Source organism: Lacerta agilis, chromosome 5 (assembly GCF_009819535.1).
Source record: "Lacerta agilis isolate rLacAgi1 chromosome 5, rLacAgi1.pri, whole genome shotgun sequence".
In the NCBI taxonomy this organism is placed as follows: domain Eukaryota; kingdom Metazoa; phylum Chordata; class Lepidosauria; order Squamata; family Lacertidae; genus Lacerta; species Lacerta agilis.
This window is the reverse complement of record NC_046316.1, coordinates 6,099,939-6,119,277: the sequence shown is the minus strand read 5'-3', so window position 1 is coordinate 6,119,277 and position 19,339 is coordinate 6,099,939. Positions and strand designations below refer to the sequence as shown.

The 19,339-nt window shown below is 45.2% G+C and overlaps 1 protein-coding gene across 1 annotated transcript in view; it reads left to right on the top strand.

Moving 5' to 3' along the window:
* The window catches only part of SEMA3D (semaphorin 3D), a 203,712-nt gene that overhangs the window by 40,664 nt on the left and 143,709 nt on the right, over positions 1 to 19,339 (top strand). Inside the window, exon 2 of the mRNA XM_033148347.1 lies at positions 16,468 to 16,645. Coding sequence (XP_033004238.1) covers positions 16,522 to 16,645 — 124 coding nt within the window. The 5' untranslated portion in view covers positions 16,468 to 16,521. The remainder of the gene's footprint in view (positions 1 to 16,467; positions 16,646 to 19,339) is intronic.

The following is a 19,339-nucleotide window of genomic DNA, read 5'->3' as shown; positions in this document are numbered from 1 at the left end:
AGCCTTTGCTTGTTATAATTGTGAGGATTATGGCGCACAGCTGATGAAAACCCCAAAGTTGAGATTGTTAAATTGGGGTTCTCATCAGCCGTACGCCATAATCATCACAATTATAACAAATAAAGGCTTGACATATCTCGCTTTGCATGTCATGAGTCTATCTCATATATTAGTTTCACCTTTTAAGTTGAATTACTGAAAGAAATGAACCTTTCAACGATATTCTATTTTTTTGAGTTTCACTTGTAGATGGTGTGGAGATCTACCAAAGCCCAGGATGGAATGAACTTCTGCTTGACTGCAAGCAAAACTGGCATGGAATGGAAATATGCTTATGCACCCATCCCTAGGATTCAAGTTTAAAAGTTTGTTGTTAACTGCAGTTGACATTGGTGCTGATGCATCCTGAAACTGGAGCTGAGACCCGTTGATGGAAGGGGCAGGTTGACGGAGCCTGCAATGTAATAGCTTGAGCCTGGCTGGTTAACTGTGCCCCTCAAAAGGGTGTATGTACAGATATATGTCTCTCTGCTTTCCCCAGGACTTAGTTGGTCTCCTGCAGACCCACCTCTTTCCCCATGTGGAGTTAACATTCACCTTCTGTTTTAATGTCAAAGCCATCTCCAGAGAAGCAGACACGGGGCAATGGATTCAAACTACAAGAAAGAAGATTCCACCTAAACATTAGGAAGAACTTCCTGACAGTGAGAGCTGTTCGGCAGTGGAATCTGTTACCAAGGAGTGTGGTGGAGTCTCCTTCTTTGGAGGTCTTTAAGCAGAGGTTTGACAGCCATCTGTCAGGAATGCTTTGATGGTGTTTCCTGCTTGGCAGGGGGTTGGACTGGATGGCCCTTGTGGTCTCTTCCAACTCTATGATTCTATGATCTCAGGAGATGCATGGCTCATAAATTTTATTTCCTTTTAGAGAAGTCCATTCTGAAATATTCTGCAAGCCGCATATCTGTCGTTCTCCTGAAATAGACACTGATCTGTGTGCCTATGTTTGTGGAAGTTGCAAATAATCGTCCCTTGTGGCACTGAGTTAGGAGAAGACCAATGTGTGTCTGCCTGAATATGTAGGGAGTGGCCTCTATGTGTGTCCATTTTGGCCGGTTTCTTTCTTGTGCCTCATTGTGCCTTTTGGTCTGAAAAAAGCTAGCTTCTCTTGTTTTAAATGAAAAGCTATCATGCACAACTGCACTCCCACCAGCTGCCAGTTTCCTGTTTCTTTTATCTCCTTTTCTCTTGATAACACATTGATTTTCAGTTGCTTTGCCTCGTTAACATTTCCCTTGATGTTCATGAGAGAGACGAGAAATAAATTGGCTGTGCTCAAGGGACAGTAACATTCATTTCCAGCTCCAAAGTCCTTCAAATTGGTTTCTATACGGTTTACTTTCCATTGATTAAGAGCATCAGAGGATGTAAAAACATGCAACTAGCACAATGGACCATATCTCAACAGGCAAAGTTCACAAAAGAACTACTGTGCCAAATCAGTCCAATGCAAGAAATGATATTTCTATTGGCCTCAGATGATGCAGTTTTTTGTTTGACCTACAGGGAGATTTGTGCTCCTATGGGAATGTAACATCTACCAAGGGTAACATCTGTTCAGGAGGAATTGTGGCAGTGGAGATAAGAAGTGGGGGGGGGGGGTTGTTTGCTTTTTTGGAGGAATTTTGATATTGTAGCTGCCGTGCTTTGACATCAGAAGGTCTTTTGTGAGAAAAGCACCATTTTGCCAACAAAAATACAGATAACTCTTAATTGGGAGTTAATACTCATTGAGCAGTTCCTGTACCTCTCATAGATCCATTCAGTTTTGTTTTCTCTGGCTTTCTTAGTATGACTAATGGATGATGACAAGAGTGGAGAGGTTGCCCTGGATTGCTTTGCTCCGTAGTTCTTGGAGCAGTGGAAAGCAAAGTGTTCTGAAACAAACACAGCACAGCCTCCAAGATGGACAAGAAAAGGCTCCAACGAGCAGTAAGAATTGCAGAAAGGGTAATTGGTACTAGCTTGCCTTCAATAGAGACACTCTATGCTACCTGAGTTAGGAAGAGAGCAGAGGGAATTGTTGCAGATCCTTTGCATCCCGGTCATCATCTGTTTGACTTACTTCCATCTGGACGTCACTACAGGATTTTATACACAAAAACGGCCAGGCACAGGAACAGTTTTTTCCCTTGTGCCATTCATTTGTTAAACTCATAGTTGTGTAGCGGAAGGGGAGGCCAGTTATGGGTGGGGTTTCTTTGCTGTGTCATTGTATTGTGAGTGGAACAGTGTTTCTATAAGGTATGTTTACATTGCAATGTAGCCGAAGCAAAATTCCAAGTATGTTGGAAAATGTACTTGACCAATAAATTATTCCTATCCCTATTCCCATTTCTATATGGTTGCTTGTGGTTTGGATGTTATATTGGACCTAAAATCTTTTTATCCCTCCACAAACTCAAAGCTGTTTACCACCTACCTAATAAATTAAACCACAGAGTCTAGGGCTTGCTGATCAGAAGGTTGGCGGTTCGAATCCCTGCGATGGGGTGAGCTCCCGTTGTTTGGTCCCAGTTCCTGCCCACCTAGCAGTTCGAAAGCACGTCAAAGTGCAAGTAGATCAATAGGGACCGCTCCGGTGGGAAGGTAAACGGCGTTTCCGTGTGCTGCTCTGGTTCGCCAGAAAGCCGCTTTGTCATGCTGGCCACTTGACCCGGAAGCTTTCTGGGGACAAACGGCGGCTCCCTTGGCCTATAGAGTGAGATGAGTGCCACAACCCCAGAGTCGGACACAACTGGACCTAATGGTCAGGGGTCCCTTTACCTTTAATATTCAAGTAAACAAATACTATAGTGCAGTCCCTTGCTTTGTCGCTCCATCCTTGGGTCTATCCACTGCTGTTCAGACCTTGGAGAAAAGGTCTGAAGGTGGCCAGGCTCTGCACTTTAGCCTACCTCCATCATGCATGGACAGCAGGTGGCAAGACTGAAGGGGGCGCAACAGGAGGTGGAGGGGTTGTCTTGCTCCACACAATTGTAACTGCAGCATTTAAATGACGAAGGCTACTCTCCTAAACTTATAGACAAAAAAGACAGTCACGGGAATAAGAATCTGCACAAAACAAATAAGGTACCGTGAAAATCCCTGAAACGAGGGGGAATGGACTATAACAATTATGTAAAAAGTAAGGCTAAATGTATAAAGCAGGGGTGTCAAACTCAAATTCATCGGGGGCCGCATCAGCAGTTTGGTCACCCTCAAAGGCCAGTTGTATCTGTAGGACTATGTGTTCACTCTTTATTATCATAGTGAATACAGGAAAAAACTAAAGAAGTAAACAAGACCTTAACCAGTTAGGTTTTCAAACCTTCTTGGTAAATGCAGTACTAGAACTTTTACATCCATGTTTTCAACCCTATATTACTGCTTTTTTTTGCGTTTGAACCTGTGTCATTTAAATATCTTATTTCCTTCTGAAGAAACTGAATAGTTCAGTGAAACGAGGTATTGTAGCCGGCATCCCGTTAAGGTCTTGTTTACTTCTTTATTCTCTCCCCCCTGTAGTCACTTCATATGTTTAGCCTTACTTTTCACTCTCCTAAACTTGGCTGCTGTCTGGCAGGGCTTAGTGGAAGAGCAGACCCAATGCCCTACCTGCAACCCTGCCACACATGCCGGCCAGCAGCAGAGATGGGGCAGGGGGACAGGAAAATTGCTGTGCAAGCCTGGTACTAGTATTGCATTTGGATGCAGCTCTGGCCCAACCTCATCACCAGCTCAGTGTCCCATGTATCCTGGGCTGGCTCAGACCCTCCCTGCCACTGGGAGGCCTCATTTCAAGGGTTTTTGCTGGCTGCCACCACCTGTGGTAATAATAATAATAATAATAATAATAATAATAATAATAATAATAATAATAATAATAATTTATTATTTATACCCCACCCATCTGGCCGGGTCTCCCCAGCCACTCTGAGCGGCCTCCAACAAATACCAAAAAACAATACAAAGTCACAATTTAAAAACTTCCCTAAACAGGGCTGCCTTTAGGTATTTTCTGAATGTCAGGTAGTTGTTTATTCCCTTGACTTCCGATGGGAGGGCATTCCACAGGGCGGGCGCCACTACCGAGATGGCCCTCTGCCTGGTTCCCTGTAGTTTTGCTTCTCGCAGTGAGGGAACCGACAGTACTTTGAGCAGCCCAACCAGGAGCTGGAAGGGGGAGTCCCACATGGTGGTCATTGGAAGTATTCAAGGCTGGGCAGGGGCACACCTTGGCCCAATCCAGAGCCTATCCCAAGGCGGTTTGGATTCCACCTTAAACGGGCTACTCAGTTCCAGTGAACATTCTGTAGGCTGGAGTCAAATAATTGTGCCTGGGGCATCCTTAAACAATAACATGGATTCAATTTCTTACCCAGATACTAATGAAAGTTATTGGCTTTTCAAAACACTTTTTCCAAAGCAGGGGTACCAACTTGAATAAAATATTGGGGGGGGGGGGAGAGAAGGGAACAGGTAAGCTCCACCTGGCATAATTGATCATATGTTGTGGCACATAAACACTACAGTGGTACCTCAGGTTACATACGCTTCAGGTTACAGACTCCGCTAACCCAGAAATAACGCTTCAGGTTAAGAACTTTGCTTCAGGATAGGAACAGAAATCGTGCTCTGGCGGCGCAGCAGCAGTGGGAGGCCCCATTAGCTAAAGTGGTGCTTCAGGTTAAGAACAGTTTCAGGTTAAGACCGGACCTCTGGAATGAATTAAGCTCTTCACCCGAGGTACCACTGTATTTGAATGGCAATGCCCATCAACTTTGGGTGGGGGGTAACCCCCTCAAATATTTTATGGGGGGGCAAAGGTATCTTGGCCCCAAGGAGTTGGCTCCTCTGAACCAAAATGCTTTCATTTGTCAGCAATGGATTTTCTGACAGCCAACCTCACTGAGGAACCTCTGGTTCAAGTAGTAGGGGGACAGGGACGGTGTATCTGACCCCACTGTTTTTGACTTCATAAACCTCTGCTGTGTCCCCAATTAATATTTCACGCCTATACTTAGAGCTCCAAACTCTTGAACCTTTTGCCACCATGGCCTTCTATTAACTGTTGTAACTGCTTTTCTGCAACATGTAGCAACCAGAAATAGACCGTAGTTAATAATGACGGGAGCGTGTAAAACCCGCCAGATGAAATCAAACATTTGTGTTCTGCTATTGAATTAATTAACAGCCACAGACAATTCAACGAAGTAGTAAGGAATTTTAATATATAACCATCCATATTTACCTCAGACTATAATAAACAGAACCCAGGAATGCTGCAGAAGAGCCACAGGACATTTGAAGATAAGTTTAATGAGCTGAAACACAAGTATGACACGAAGACAAGATGTTCTTTATTTGAATTTTCTGGGCACAATTTGTACAGTTCCACAGCTCCACTTGAAATACAGCCTTACGGAGGCTCCATCTCCCAACGTAGTTTTTTTTTTCTTTTTCTTTCCCCCAGTAGACAATCACAAACCAAAAATTAAAAGGGATGGGTGCAGTTGCAGGGAAGATTATTCCAGATGTGCGGGGAGCCATTCTAGATGCCACGCTTGGATGTGTTACTGAGTGAGCTCCAGCAGATGTGGGGCCGTGGGGAGGTCCAACAGATGTGGCCAGTCATGGGTAAGCTGAATATCCCACCTCTGCAAAGCCCCCTGGTTCTTGAGTCTCCTCAGCAGGCAAATTGATGTGGAAGGGGTTTCTTGAAGTTTGGAGTTTTTCGAAACACGTCACAATGGGGTTTCTGCAAACGTTCTGTATGCCAGTTTACACGGCATGTCAAAGTTTGCAAGCTTTGGGATGGACAGCTCTCCATTTGGCATAGCACAGCTTGTTCGTGAATGAGGTATACTGTAGACCCTTCCAAGCCAGTTCGGCTTGTTTTTTTTTTTTTTTGTCCATCATCTCATGTGGCTATTTGGAAATCAAAGTGCATTGCTGGTTTATAGAAGCATAACTTCTGAATGAAATGCATTCCATAGGTCACTCCTTCTCCACCAGGTTTGGCTTGGATAAACTCTGAAGTCTTTGAAGCTTTGCCTCCAGATTCAGTCAAAGGTTTTGCTTGGATGGGAGCAATGGTTGTGTGTTCTGCTGTGGTGTATTTTATGGTGGTTCCGCCCTGCAGCATTTATATTAACTAATGATTAATATCTGATTACTGGTGTCAGGGAACTGTCCTGTGGTGTAGTGGTTAAGAGTGGTAGACTCGTAATCTGGGGAACCGGGTTCGTATCTCTGCTCCTCCGCATGCAGCTGCTGGGTGACCTTGGGCCAGTCACACTTCTCTGAAGTCTCTCAGCCCCACTCACCTCACAGAGTGTTTGTTGTGGGAGAGGAAGGGAAAGGAGAATGTTAGCTGCTTTGAGACTCCTTCGGGTAGTGAAAAGCAGGATATCAAATCCAAACTCTTCTTCTTCTTCTTCTTCTTCTTCTTCTTCTTCTTCTTCTTCTTCTTCTTCTTCTTCTTTTTCTTCTCCTCAGTGCAGCGCAGGGTGGTGGAAGGGCTCTCTGGATGCTACAGAGAGCCCCAGTCCCACCTTGCCAGCAGCTCCTCCTCTGGTAGCGAACAGAGCAGTGAGACGTCCAGCGAGGAGGGGGAGAGTTCACAGGGGAAAGGGAGTAGAGGCTCTGGGGATGCACGAGAGACCCAGCACTCCCACAGTCCCGAGGGTAATACAGGGGGCACGCAATTTCCGTCGCCCCAAAGACATTGTGGGATGAAGAGAAAGGATGGAAGGCGGGGTTTTCTCATACCGAAACTCTTTTATTGGGGTCAGAACTGGAAGGGGCCATTTCCGGATTCTGACACCGCTTGATAAAGACATGAACTTTTTAGCTCTGCACTGTACATATAGTTTGCACAATAAAATCTTTAAAGGAAACAGCGGAGTCCTGGCTGCTTACTCATGAGCAACTAACTGAGAACCTTACAACCGGTAATATTAATAATGTTCATCCGTTTGAAAGATACCGTAGTTGGATTTTTAATATGAGACATTTGAGCTCCATATATTGTTTTGTGATTCTTCTTCTTGTGAACTCTTTTTCATGATCAAGGTTTAAAAGTTTTAATTAGAGGTTGTGGAACTGATTACAAAAACAGGGTGACTTGATTTCGGGGGCAGGAGAGACGAGGAATTTGAGATCATTGTTGTTGTTTTTACAACAACATTTGAAATTTGCCTACTTGTTCTTATTTGCCTTGGTGGCCACCTGGAATGATTGGTGCAATTTGGACAACTTTCAGGTGCGCAGGAACAACATTGCAAAGCACTCAGGCTCTGAAAGTGCTTTGAGCAACCTGCACAAAGCAGCTGTAATAACCACGCATTGTCTTTCAAAAATATTTTTTAAATAGTAATTGTCATATATTTTCAAGCTCAAACCCATAAAAGGAAAGGAATATAACACTCTAAACATTCTGAGGAGTGAAATCTGAAATGAATTCTTGAAATCAGGTGGAATAATTTAAAGCAAGGTTAATTTTTGCCAACTGGATATGTTCTTGTTGGTAAAGCTGGTAGCTGTAGATTGAGCAGGCAGGGAGAGTGAAGACCAGAACACCTTGGGTGGATGCAGAAGAATGCATACATTAATGAAAGTAACATACCAAAAAAGATAGAATATTATTAAGGAAAATTGCTTGTAAAAATGTGTATGGAGATATGGCTCTAAAATACCAATATGTTTGTTTAATCACAAACTGGTGTAGAAATATGGAGAATTCCACCTAAGATGGGGGAACTGAGGAGCAGAGAGACCCTGAAGTTGACATATCTGCCCATCCCTCGTGGACTCACCTTGTCGCGGGGATTCGAACTGCCGACCTTCTGATCGGCAAGCCCTAGGCTCTGTGGGTTAGACCACAGTGCCACCCACGTCCCTTCAGCTTTCCTTGGGATGTCCCTATTTTCATTGGAGAAATGTTGGAGGGTATGGTCAGTTATGCAACCACTGAGCCAAGGAGATAAGTAACTATACAACCTTTAGAAGACATCTGAAGGCAGCACTGTGTAGGGAAGGTGGTTTTTTTTAACGTTTAATGTTTTATTATGTTTTTATATATGTTAGACGCTGCCCAGAGAGGCTGGGGCAACCCAGCCAGATGGACAGGGTAAAACAAATAAATAAATAAGGCATCACTAATTTTTTTTTTGGGGGGGGGAGAGATATATTGGAGGCTATGCTCTCTCTTTTCTCTCTCTCTCTCTCTCTCTCTCTCTCTCTCTCTAATAAATTTTATTTTGCATTTTCTATTTTACATAAAAGTTATTTTCAGTATTTTTTTCAGTTCATTATATGTTCATTTCCCAGAATAGCTTCTGGTAAAAGTTTTATTTTTTTGAATTAATTCTGTGCTCACAATAATGTCTTTCCCGAAAGGAAAGGCAAGGAAGGAATACGTCTCAATTGCAACTTGTTCTTCTTTAGCCAATTTGTAGCGCACTTCTGCTCTGGGTCAAGTATGGCCCGAATCAATGCAGAAGGGCAAATGCAGTGCTGTATTCATGGGGAAAGGGAGAGGCAACTCTGGGTTATTCCTCCCAATATCAGCCTAGACAAATGAGAACTGAAATCCATATCTTCAGGCTATGATGAAATTGATTTACTTGCTCTGCATATGATAATCAATTCCAAGTGCTGCATAAGCATTTTGTCTCACAAATTCTATTTCTGTACAATCCAGGCACACTTTGTAGGGGTGTTTGGAATTAATCCCGGTTGGGAATATGTTTGAGTGCAGATAGATATGGGTACATCGCTCTGCACTTTCCCTGCATGTATTCTCCTCTTACCCTCTGGGCAAAATCCAGCAAAAGTCCGCTATGTGTGTGCAACACATTCCACTGGAGCTGACGGGGCTGAGGCCCGAGAGCTTTTCCTGGATTGCGTCAACTATGACTATAAAAATGCGAATCCGAAACCTAGTTGGAGAAAGAGGAGCGTCTCTGAAAGCATTCCTGTTAGCTGAAGGCACTTCTTTCTCAATAGCACCTCCTAGTATTAGGAGCTAAGAGATCTATACAGCGGTGATGACATGGTAAGAACAGGGATGTTTCGCTCACCCCACCTTCCCAAGTGGGGAATAAGTTTCAAGGGAAGGTGTTCTTTTGTTTTTTTTACAAGGTTAGTTCCCTTGCGAGGAGAGAATACTGGAGAGCTGGGTGTTCCTGCAAGAAACGTTCATGTACCGCAGGCAGGGGTCCAGACAGCAAGTGCTAATATTTAATGTAGGATCCGTTTCCCAAAACAAGAGCTAGTTATGCAGTTGTCTCCCCTCCCATATTCCTCTTCCTTTTTGCCAGCCGAACCACATTCCCCCCCCCTCTTTTGCTGGCTACAATCAAACTCCACCACCCTTCGTCCCTGCTAAGATAAGGTTACCAGATTCCCCCCCCCCAATGAATCCGGGGACACTTTGCAACTTCAATGGATTTTGTATGGGGACTGATTTGTAAATCCGGGGACTGTCCCTGGGAAACGGTGACGTCTGGTAACATTATGCTAAGAGAGATAAGAGTTGTCCTTTCTGTGGTCTATTTTGTCACAGTGGAATTGTTGTTGTTGTTGTTGTTGTTGTTGTTCAGTCGTTCAGTCGTGTCCGACTCTTCGTGACCCCATGGACCAGAGCACGCCAGGCATGCCTATCCTCAACTGCCTCCCGCACTTTGGCCAAACTCATACCAGTTGCTTTGAGAACACTGTCCAACCATCTCATCCTCTGTCGTCCCCTTTTCCTTGTGCCCTCCATCTTTCCCAACATCAGGGTCTTTTCTAGGGAGACTTCTCTTGAGGTGGCCAAAGTACTGGAGCCTCAACTTCAGGATCTGAAGTTGTAGAATTGCACACAAGCAACTCTAGGAGTGCTATCCTGATGCAGAAGAGCTAAGGGATTCTTGTGGATATAAGCAGATATTCTGGGCCCTAAGAATTTCAAGTGCAGCTCTTAGCGACTGAGTCCGAGATGATCTCTTAGTAACTGGAGAAGCAGCTCAAAGTAAGGCTTTGATCAATGCTTAAATGTGTGTTATAGGATACTTGGCTTATGGTCCAAGAGATGAGTTGGAAAAGCTGGAAAAGTTGGGGATTGTGGCGGTGGTATCGCCCATGCGAGGATCGGGGCAGTGGCCTTGTGGGCATGTTGCTCTGCCCCATGGGCAGGTCACCCCGCCCCCACCGCAATGGGTACCGGATGAGATAGCTACGCCCCTGCTGCAAAGGTTATGCATTAGGGTGACTGGATATAATTTGCTAATGAAGGCGTTACGGAGTGAAAATGTCCACAAAATGCAAACAAAACACGGCATGCAAAGGGATGGAGCAGACAGAACTGACCTGCGATTGATTCCAGCAAGATGGATAAAGTCGCGGAGCCCATCTTTTACCCGGACTGGAAACAATCTGATACGCTGCTTTCTCTGTCTTTCAGATGTGTGTGGTTTTTGTTCTTGCGTTTGTCCTGAGGTTACTGCTTGAGTATCTTCTCTGTATCTGAAAATAATGAGCCTTTCCCCAAGCTGAGATTTCCTCTTAACATTTGCATTCAATATGTAGTTAAGATGGGCTTAAGCTGCTGCACAAGAACAAGTTGGCATTGGACTGGATTTTTCTTTCTTTCTGGAGGCAACTTGCAGGCTCTTGTTGATGGTGGTCCAGCAAAAGCCATCATGGTATGCATTTCTTTCCCTTAGATCTCACCTTTGAGATCAGTGACTCTTCTACCAAATATCTTCGAGGTTAGCTTGACCCTTGATAAGTGCTTTTTAAGTGCTTTGTTCAACTGATATCCTCCCCACCCTCCCCTATGGAATTGTGCCTGGCCCTTGAGAATGACGTATCCATCTCTCTTCCAAGCTTCTGTTAACACCTGCCTTTGGGCATAAGCCACAGTGAATAGCTTTTTATATTGGACACAATCCATTGGAGAAGTTCCCCAGATCGTGTCCCATGTTTAAATCAATGGAAGCAGGGAGAAGGCACAGCCAATTCCATTAATAATGATGATAAAAGATCCAAAATGGAACAAAAAAGCCCACCTTGACGAAAGCCAAAAGTAGACATCGCGGAAAGTCCCATAGGTCCAGGGTCTTACAGCTGTACCACCATGGTAGAGCTCTCTATCTATCTACCTATCTACCTATCTATCTATCATCTATCTATCTATCTATCTAACTCAGCTAGACTATCTACGTGGTTCCCCCGTGTGAAGGCAATAAGATCTCTGGCCCACTATCTGAGTGACCTGACAAACCCTATGCAAAGAAGAGCCTTTACACTTGCCCGCTTCCACTCCATTCCTACACAGCATTCCTACAGGGTATATTTTCCAACACTCCTCCTGATCTTCGCCTTTGCCCGTGCAACAGGGGTAAGATAGAGGACTTTATTCACTTTTTCTTTCACTGCTCTTTTTATGACTCAATAAGACCGAGGCTCTTCCTATTAATTCCCCTGTCCATCGTCTTGGAAGATGACTGTATGAAATACTTATTGGTGGACGCCAACCCCATGGTTACCCACGGTGTGGCCATCTACATTTTGCAGGCCCTGAAACTCAGGGGCACCTCAATAGGTTAACTTTTTTTTTTATAAAGCCCTGGACTTTTGTAAATATTCTGAAATACCCATAGCCACGTGATTTATTACTGCTTTTACCATATCTTGTTTTATCTACCATGATTTTATACCTGTTGTTTAGCAAATGTATCTAACATATCTTGTATAGCTGTTACAGGTGGGTAGCTGTGTTGGTCTGCCATAGTCGAAACAAAATAGAAAATTCTTTCCAGTAGCACCTTAGAGACCAACTGAGTTTGTTCTTGGTATGAGCTTTCGTGTATCTGAAGAAGTGTGCATGCACACGAAAGCTCATACCAAGAACAAACTCAGTTGGTCTCTGAGGTGCTACTGGAAAGAATTTTTTATTTTGTATAGCTGTGGCAGGTTTCTGCCTGAATTCTTTTCTATGTGCTATGGCCAATTGGCCAAGGCAATAAACTTTGATTTGATTTGGTAGAGCTCACAGTCCCAAGACAGAAAATAACTGCTATTGGTAACAATAACTGAGGACAGCAGCGATTCCTGTGATTTTATTCATCACGGTGCTTGGTAGAGACCAAAGGGTATGACCTCAGTTTTACCTGATATTGAACTCCCAGCCTTCAAGCACGCAGTATAACAATGTGCAATGTGATAACTCTAAAGGTTATTTCACAATCATCAACTTTTAGCCTTGCAATGAATAGGCAGGTTGACATTCCATTGTTAGCACATCATGTTCAACTTTTTTATCCTTAAACAAATCCCTCTGCAGTGCACTGCACCTGATATGTCTTTCTATACACGCATACTCAGCGTTGTTCCTGGAACCGTCTTGTTAATGGCTCCTTTAAAACTCTCTCTGGATTCAGTTAATGTAGTTTAAGAATAATAACATGGATGTTATGTCAGTCAAGGCTGACAGGCTGAATTTATGGGTGAGTCACAACCCTTTTGCATTAAGACTCTGCAGCTAAACCGCAAAACCTTCCCCAAGTACTGTACGTTGCATTTAGATATCAGATTGAACAGAGTGGCCCATGAAGTCTCATATAGTTACACTGACTCCTATTGGCTGCTGTGAGAGCCTGGATTAAGTTGACTATCCATCCATTGGCTCCAGCTCCACAGTTTCGTGGTGCAGCAGGGCCAAAGGCTGCCCTGGACTTTCCCAAGACCGGCCCCTTCCTGCTGCTGCTCCAGTGGAGACTGGTGCTCCCTGGGACTGGTAGGGCAGAAAGCAGGGAGCCCAAGCCAGAGCCAATACCAGGTAGAGTTAACTGACCGATTCTAGTTTTGGCCCCATCTTCTTCCCTTCTACAATGGCAATGCCAAGACTAGCAAAAGGGGAGCTGATAGGCAGTGCCACTCCCTGGATGGTAGGTGCTGGCTGGAGGCAGACCAAGGCTGGTAGGGCAGTGTCCCACTCAGAGCTGAAGAAGAAGAAGAAGAAGAGTTTGGATTTGATATCCCGCTTTATTACTACCCAAAGGAGTCTCAAAGCGGCTCACGTTCTCCTTTCCCTTCCTCCCCCACAACAAACACTCTGTGAGGTGAGTGGGGCTGAGAGACTTCAGAGAAGTGTGACTAGCCCAAGGTCACCCAGCAGCTGCATGTGGAGGAGCGGAGACGCGAACCCAGTTCACCAGATTACAAGTCTACCGCTCTTAACCACTACACCACACTGGCTCTCAGTGTGTCTTTCCCCTTGATCTTAGTGGTTCGTTGTGCCAGGGCGCCGGCCTTTCAGGGGCGCCCTAGCAAGTGGGGGAGCTGCGCGGCTTTGCCGGCAGCCTCCCCTTTCCTTGCATGCCCGCCAGCTGCACCCCACCAACTATATGGCTGGCGGGCATGCAACTTCCTTCCCAGGAGGAGGAGAGTGATCCCCACAGAGGCTTAGGATAGAAGCTGTGTGCAGCTTCCCTCCCAAACCTCTGCATCTGCTAAAGACGTCCTTCTCCCGGTCGTTGTCCTCCTCCTCCTGCTTCCTGGAGAAAGGTGGCACGCAGCCTTCCCGGGCTGCCTTCTCAGGCGCCCCGACGCCAGAGAGCATGTCCGCCAGCATGTTTTCCTGCTTGATCACCACCACCATGCCAGGGATTGGGACAGTAGGGGAGGCAGAGGACATTTCCCCTTGTTTTGGAGTTGCCGGGGGGGGGGGCGCCGGAGGGATCTTTGCACCACGGCGCCGGATATGCTTAAGACTGCCCTGGTGACGTCTTTACGATCTGGATGCAAATGTTAATGGAATTGCTGGCCTAGTAATCACGGACTCTGTGAAAGGATCCTTGCATTCCCATTCAGAACTTCATGGCACCGAGTACATCATCCATTTGCGCCGGAGGTATTTTTGCACCACAGCACCGTATATGCTTAAGATGGCCTGGTCCCATTTGCCCGAATGGACCAGCCTCCGCTGCCCCTGTGCCGTGATATTGAGCGCTTTCGCCTGGTTGGAACATGTCCTTGACCTGTGATGATGTCTCATTTGCCAGGGTGGAGAAGGTGGAGATTGGGTGTCTGTTTGCGTGTGTCTATGTATGTGAAACCTCTGGCTTTTGCGTGGATGGAATGTAACCCACTGTACAAAGGGGGGGCTCACAGCCATTGTTCTGGCCACATTTTGCCTCTGGCTCCCCACCATTGGCATGCAGCCCCCACGAGGGAGTGTGGTCCTCAGGGTGAAAAAGGCCCTCCCTCCACCCTTGTTAAGCATTGCCCCCCCCCCGCCATATCATTCCTGTTTTTTCCATGATCTCTCCAAAAGGGATTCTCAGGGAAAAAAAGCTTAACAGAAATACTAAAGGCTTAAACCAAAAGCAGAAGCCCCTTTTTGAGTTGTGTCTGATAAAGAACATGAATGATTTGGTCCATACAGAAAACAGTGGCTCTTCTTCGCTCAGTCTCAGAGCATGGATCTCATTCACCCTTGGTGATGGGGGGAGCAGGAATTTCCTCTGGCTTGATGTCCCGTGGGCACCATTGACAAAACAACCACCAGTCTCTTAAGAGAATCTCTTGAGGTCTCCCTTCTGCTTTTAGGAGATGGAGCAACAAATTGGAATCTGATGGGGATCCAACTCCAGCAGCAGCCAAGTCCGCAATGAATAAAGACGGACACTCAGTTGGCCCCGATGTCGCTGAGCAGCTGCCTTGTGTATAAAGGAGGCCTAGTGTGTTGTGTTCTAAGAGGATTGTATATTAAAATAAATAGACAGAAAGGACAAATGTCTTCAGTAAACAAAAATTGCTCAACAGAGGAAGAAAAGTTCATACTGTAGCCATTTTCAGGATTTGCTGAAAGCAGGCAAGTGCATCTTTGGATTCATTCATTTATTTATTTGCTGGTTCCATAAAGAAGGCTGATCGGCGAAGAATTGATGCTTTTGAATTATGGTGCTGGAGGAGACTCTTGAGAGTCCCATGGACTGCAAGAAGGTCAAACCTATCCATTCTGAAGGAGATCAGTCCTGAGTGCTCACTGGAAGGACAGATCCTGAAGCTGAGGCTCCAATACTTTGGCCACCTCATGAGAAGAGAAGACTCCCTGGAAAAGACCCTGATGTTTTCGCCTGCTGCCTAAAGATGTATAATGAAGATGCCAGGAAAACCTCCCTGGGGAGAGCATACCACAAGGGGGAACCACCACAGAAAAGGCCTGTTCTCATGGAGGAAGCACATGAAGAATGATGGCCGCAGGGTTGTTGGTTCATACCTGGAGTGACATACACAATTCCTCACCTCAATGCCTATGGCCAAAGCTTCACATAAAGTTCTTGCTGTTATGTGTTGAAGTTCTCACCCTGGCCAACAGGGGTGTTGTGTATATAGTTTTCACTCAGGTCCACGTCAGTTAGTTTTGGCGGGCTGTTGTTGTTACAATGTTGACAGCCGACTGCCTATAAAAGCAGGCCAGCTGAGCTGTTTGTGTTATGTACTGAAGTTCTCGCCCTAGGCCACTAGGGGTGTGTGTATATAGTTCATTCTGCTGCAGTTCTCACTCAGGTCTGCACATGCAAACGAGGGATTGAAAGTGACGTTCAGGGATTGGGTAACTACAGAAAGTTGTTACTGTTGCTTGTAGCTGGGTTCTATATAAGCAGGCTGCTGAGCCCTTCAGTTCAGTTCTGTTCCAGCCTGAGAATAAAGAGAGCTGCTTGGAGAATCACTGTGTCGTCTGCTATGTCCACCCACTACCTGATAATTGCCTTATTTGATCCCAAACCAATATGCTGTGTGCTGTCTAGTTATATGCGCCTTAGGTGGTTACGGGGCTTCGACACGCAAGTGGGAAAAGGTCAGCATGCAATCCTTTCCTAACCCATCTTTTTATTTCAGTTCTTTTAAGATGATGATGATCTCCCAGTGACTCCAATGAACAAGTTGCTTCAGCAAACACAGGGGTCAGCAAACTTTTTAAGCAGGGGGCCGGTCCACTGTCCCTCAGACCTTGTGGGGGGCCAGACTATATTTTGAAAAATAATAATAAATGAATTCCTATGCCCCACAAATAACCCAGAGATGCATTTTAAATAAAAGCACACCTTCTACTCATGTAAAAACACCAGGCAGACCCCACAAATAACCCAGAGATGCATTTTTAAATATAAGGACACATTCTACTCATGTAAAAACACGCTGATTCCTGGACTGTCCGTGGGCCGAATTTAGAAGGTGATTGGGCAGGATCTGGCCCCGGGGCCTTAGTTTGCCTACCCATGAGCAAGCATGTCTGGCTCCTCTGAATTTTTTTCGAGTGCATCATAAAATATTTTCCGTTGAGAAGAATGCTTTTAGCCATCCTTCATTTAAAAATGAAACAAAACAAATCTTACTTCACCAAATACGATGACATTTTATTTTTCTTTACAGATTTCTTTTGGATTGTTGAAAGAAAGGAGAAGTGCAAGAAAAAATTCCGGAGAAATGACTGGAACAAGATCTCTCCAGACCCAACATCTTTGTATGGTGTTCTGCTTGGGAATGATACTCTTTCCAGTGTCTGTGACATCTAAACAAAATGTCCCAAGACTTAAACTCTCCTATAAAGGTAAACATTTTAAGTGACTTTTCAGTGTTAGTATTCCTGCTTTGTTGTAGCATTGCCAACCAATATTTTCAGTTATTCAGGGTTCCCCCCCCCCCCCAGAAAAGTAACTCAGTTGTTGTCATTCTTTTGGAAAATGGTAAATAGCAACATAAGTTATTTTAAACACTCTAGACCAAAACAAAACTTTGAGTAATAATGTTTGTATGTTTGTGAGGGTGGTGGTTGAGTGGAAAAGTCTGGCAACAGAAATGAAGACATTCAGATTAGTTTTATGACTCTCTGGCTGATAAAAAATGATTAAAAACAACATTGTTTACATGGTAAATAAGAGTGCGTTGCATGCTTTAATGCAAAAAAAAAAAAATGGCAAGAAAAATGGGAACAAGAGAATTAGCCAGTCTCTTTAGATTGGTAAGAAAAGGTCCCAAATTCTTCACTGAATAAAATGCCTTTAAAATTTGGTAATATATTGATAATCCTCTATGGCACTGGTATAACCCAATTGTTTAGTTTAGCTTCTTTTTGCCACTATTTTTAAGAAGGAAAAGTCTGGCTGGAAATTACATTTCGAAACTCCATCCTGCTTTTTTGTTTTTGCTTTTATTTTCTGACACTTACATCCTGACTTTCTTCCATCATGGCACCCATGGCAGCAAACACGTGGTTCCCAAGTGGTCTCCCATCCAGACCTAGCTGATCAGACCTAGCCCTGCTTTAACCAAGAAGGTAGATCCCTCCATGTTCATGTACCATACCCTGGAATTCTTGCTCTTGTGGTTGTGTCTGGTCTGGGATGTTTTTCTAATATTTCCAGAATTACACAATTCAAAAAACAGTTTTAAAACTGGAAAATTTCAGAATCCAAATCTGACTTTGGAATTTTTAACATTTAACCTTTTTTCCTTTTGGAATTCAATTTTTGTGACACACCTAAACGAAAAACAAAACAAAAAAAAACCCAACCCTCCCACAACTTTTGTGGATTATTTTTTAAGGAAATAAGTTTTAACCTGTGAACTATTTTATCATAATGACACTTCTCTAAAATTACTAAACTCACGGGTGTCATAACTGTTAGTGCTGCTGGTGGTTCGAATCCCCATGACAGGGTGAGCTCCCATTGCTCGGTCCCTGCTCCTGCCCACCTAGCAGTTCGAAAGCACGTCAAAGTGCAAGTAGATAAATAGGTACCGCTCCGGCGGGAAGGTAAACGGCGTTTCCATGCACTGCTCTGGTTTGCCAGAAGCAGCCACATGACCTGGAAGATGTCTGCGGACAAACGCCGGCTCCCTCAGCCTATAGAGTGAGATGAGTGCCACAAGCTCAGAGTCATCCGGGACTGGACCTAATGGTCAGGGGTACCTTTACCTTTTTACTCAGACAAACATCTGAGGTATTCTGAAGGAAGCCCCAGAATGGTTTGATTAAGGTTGTCTCTGCCAATGCAGGTTCCCAAACACCAGGAAACAACTGCAAGGCAGGAGGGGAAGGAGAGAAGCTGATCATAGTTGGATAATAAATAGTTTCCACCACGTTGTGTTTTCTTTTATCCCACTTTTAGACACTAAGTATGGAAGATGCGCTTTTAGTGCCTGTTGCACTCTTTTTCTTGTAATTACCCAGCCCATTGTCTCCTTCAGGCAGCCTCCACACTGACATCAGCTGTTTACACAGCAGCCAAACTAAGAATAACCTTGGAGAACAGACCCATATCCACTTTGTAAACAGTTATGAACTTACCAAGTCCCCTCCCCACCCTTATGTATTTGCAAAAGGGTCTTTGGGAGGAAAGAAGGGGAACACTTTTTTTACTACACAAGATACTATCCAGTAATTCTTCAAGCTGACCTGGCTAAATCCCAGAAGCAGAGATAGGACATAGCACAGGGAATGGAGGCAGGCAGTGGAAAAAGGATGAGGCTGCGAACAACTGTGGGTGTGGTCACCCCTGTGTGGCTTGCTCCTTTCCAAAGGCCTAACCGGAGACTCTCAGCTGCCGCTGACCTGCACCACCCCATTAATGTCTATAAAATGAAATGTCTGACACGATATCATGAGATTCAGCATCTCCCTGCCTTATAGAGCCAAAGAACTGAAGCAGCAATGCTGAACACAAGAGGTTCTTCCGCTAGATGTTACCGAAACATTAGGGTCAGTGGCAGCCTCACACCCCCAGTGATGTACAGTTGTGCTGTAAATGGAGAATAGCAGCACAACAGAGCAGTGGTGTCACATGGGGGTGGGGGGTGATTTGCCTCGGGTGCCAGGTCTGGAGGGGCGACCAGAAGGCCCCCCACGGGGTGCTCGCCCAGCCCCCCCTGGGCGTGGCGGTGCAAGCAGCCATCACGTCTCCATGCATGTGGAGGATCTGCCATTTGTGGCTGCAGCCGCCAGCAGAGGATCCTGCCACCGTCTGTACAGCGTTCAAGCGGCACCGGCGGCAAACCGCTACATACAACACATGCGCGATGTCGCTCACATGCGCTGTATGTAGCGACGCTGCACATGTGCTGTACATAGTGGTTTGCTGCCAGCACCACCTGAGCTGACGGCGGTGGGATCCCTTCATCACCACTACAGCCACAAGCGAAGGATTCCTCCGCTGCCGCTGCAGCCGTGAGCAGAGGATCCCGCCACCGCTGGCATGGTGCTTGGGCGGCGCCGGCGGCAAACCGCTACATACAATGCATGTGC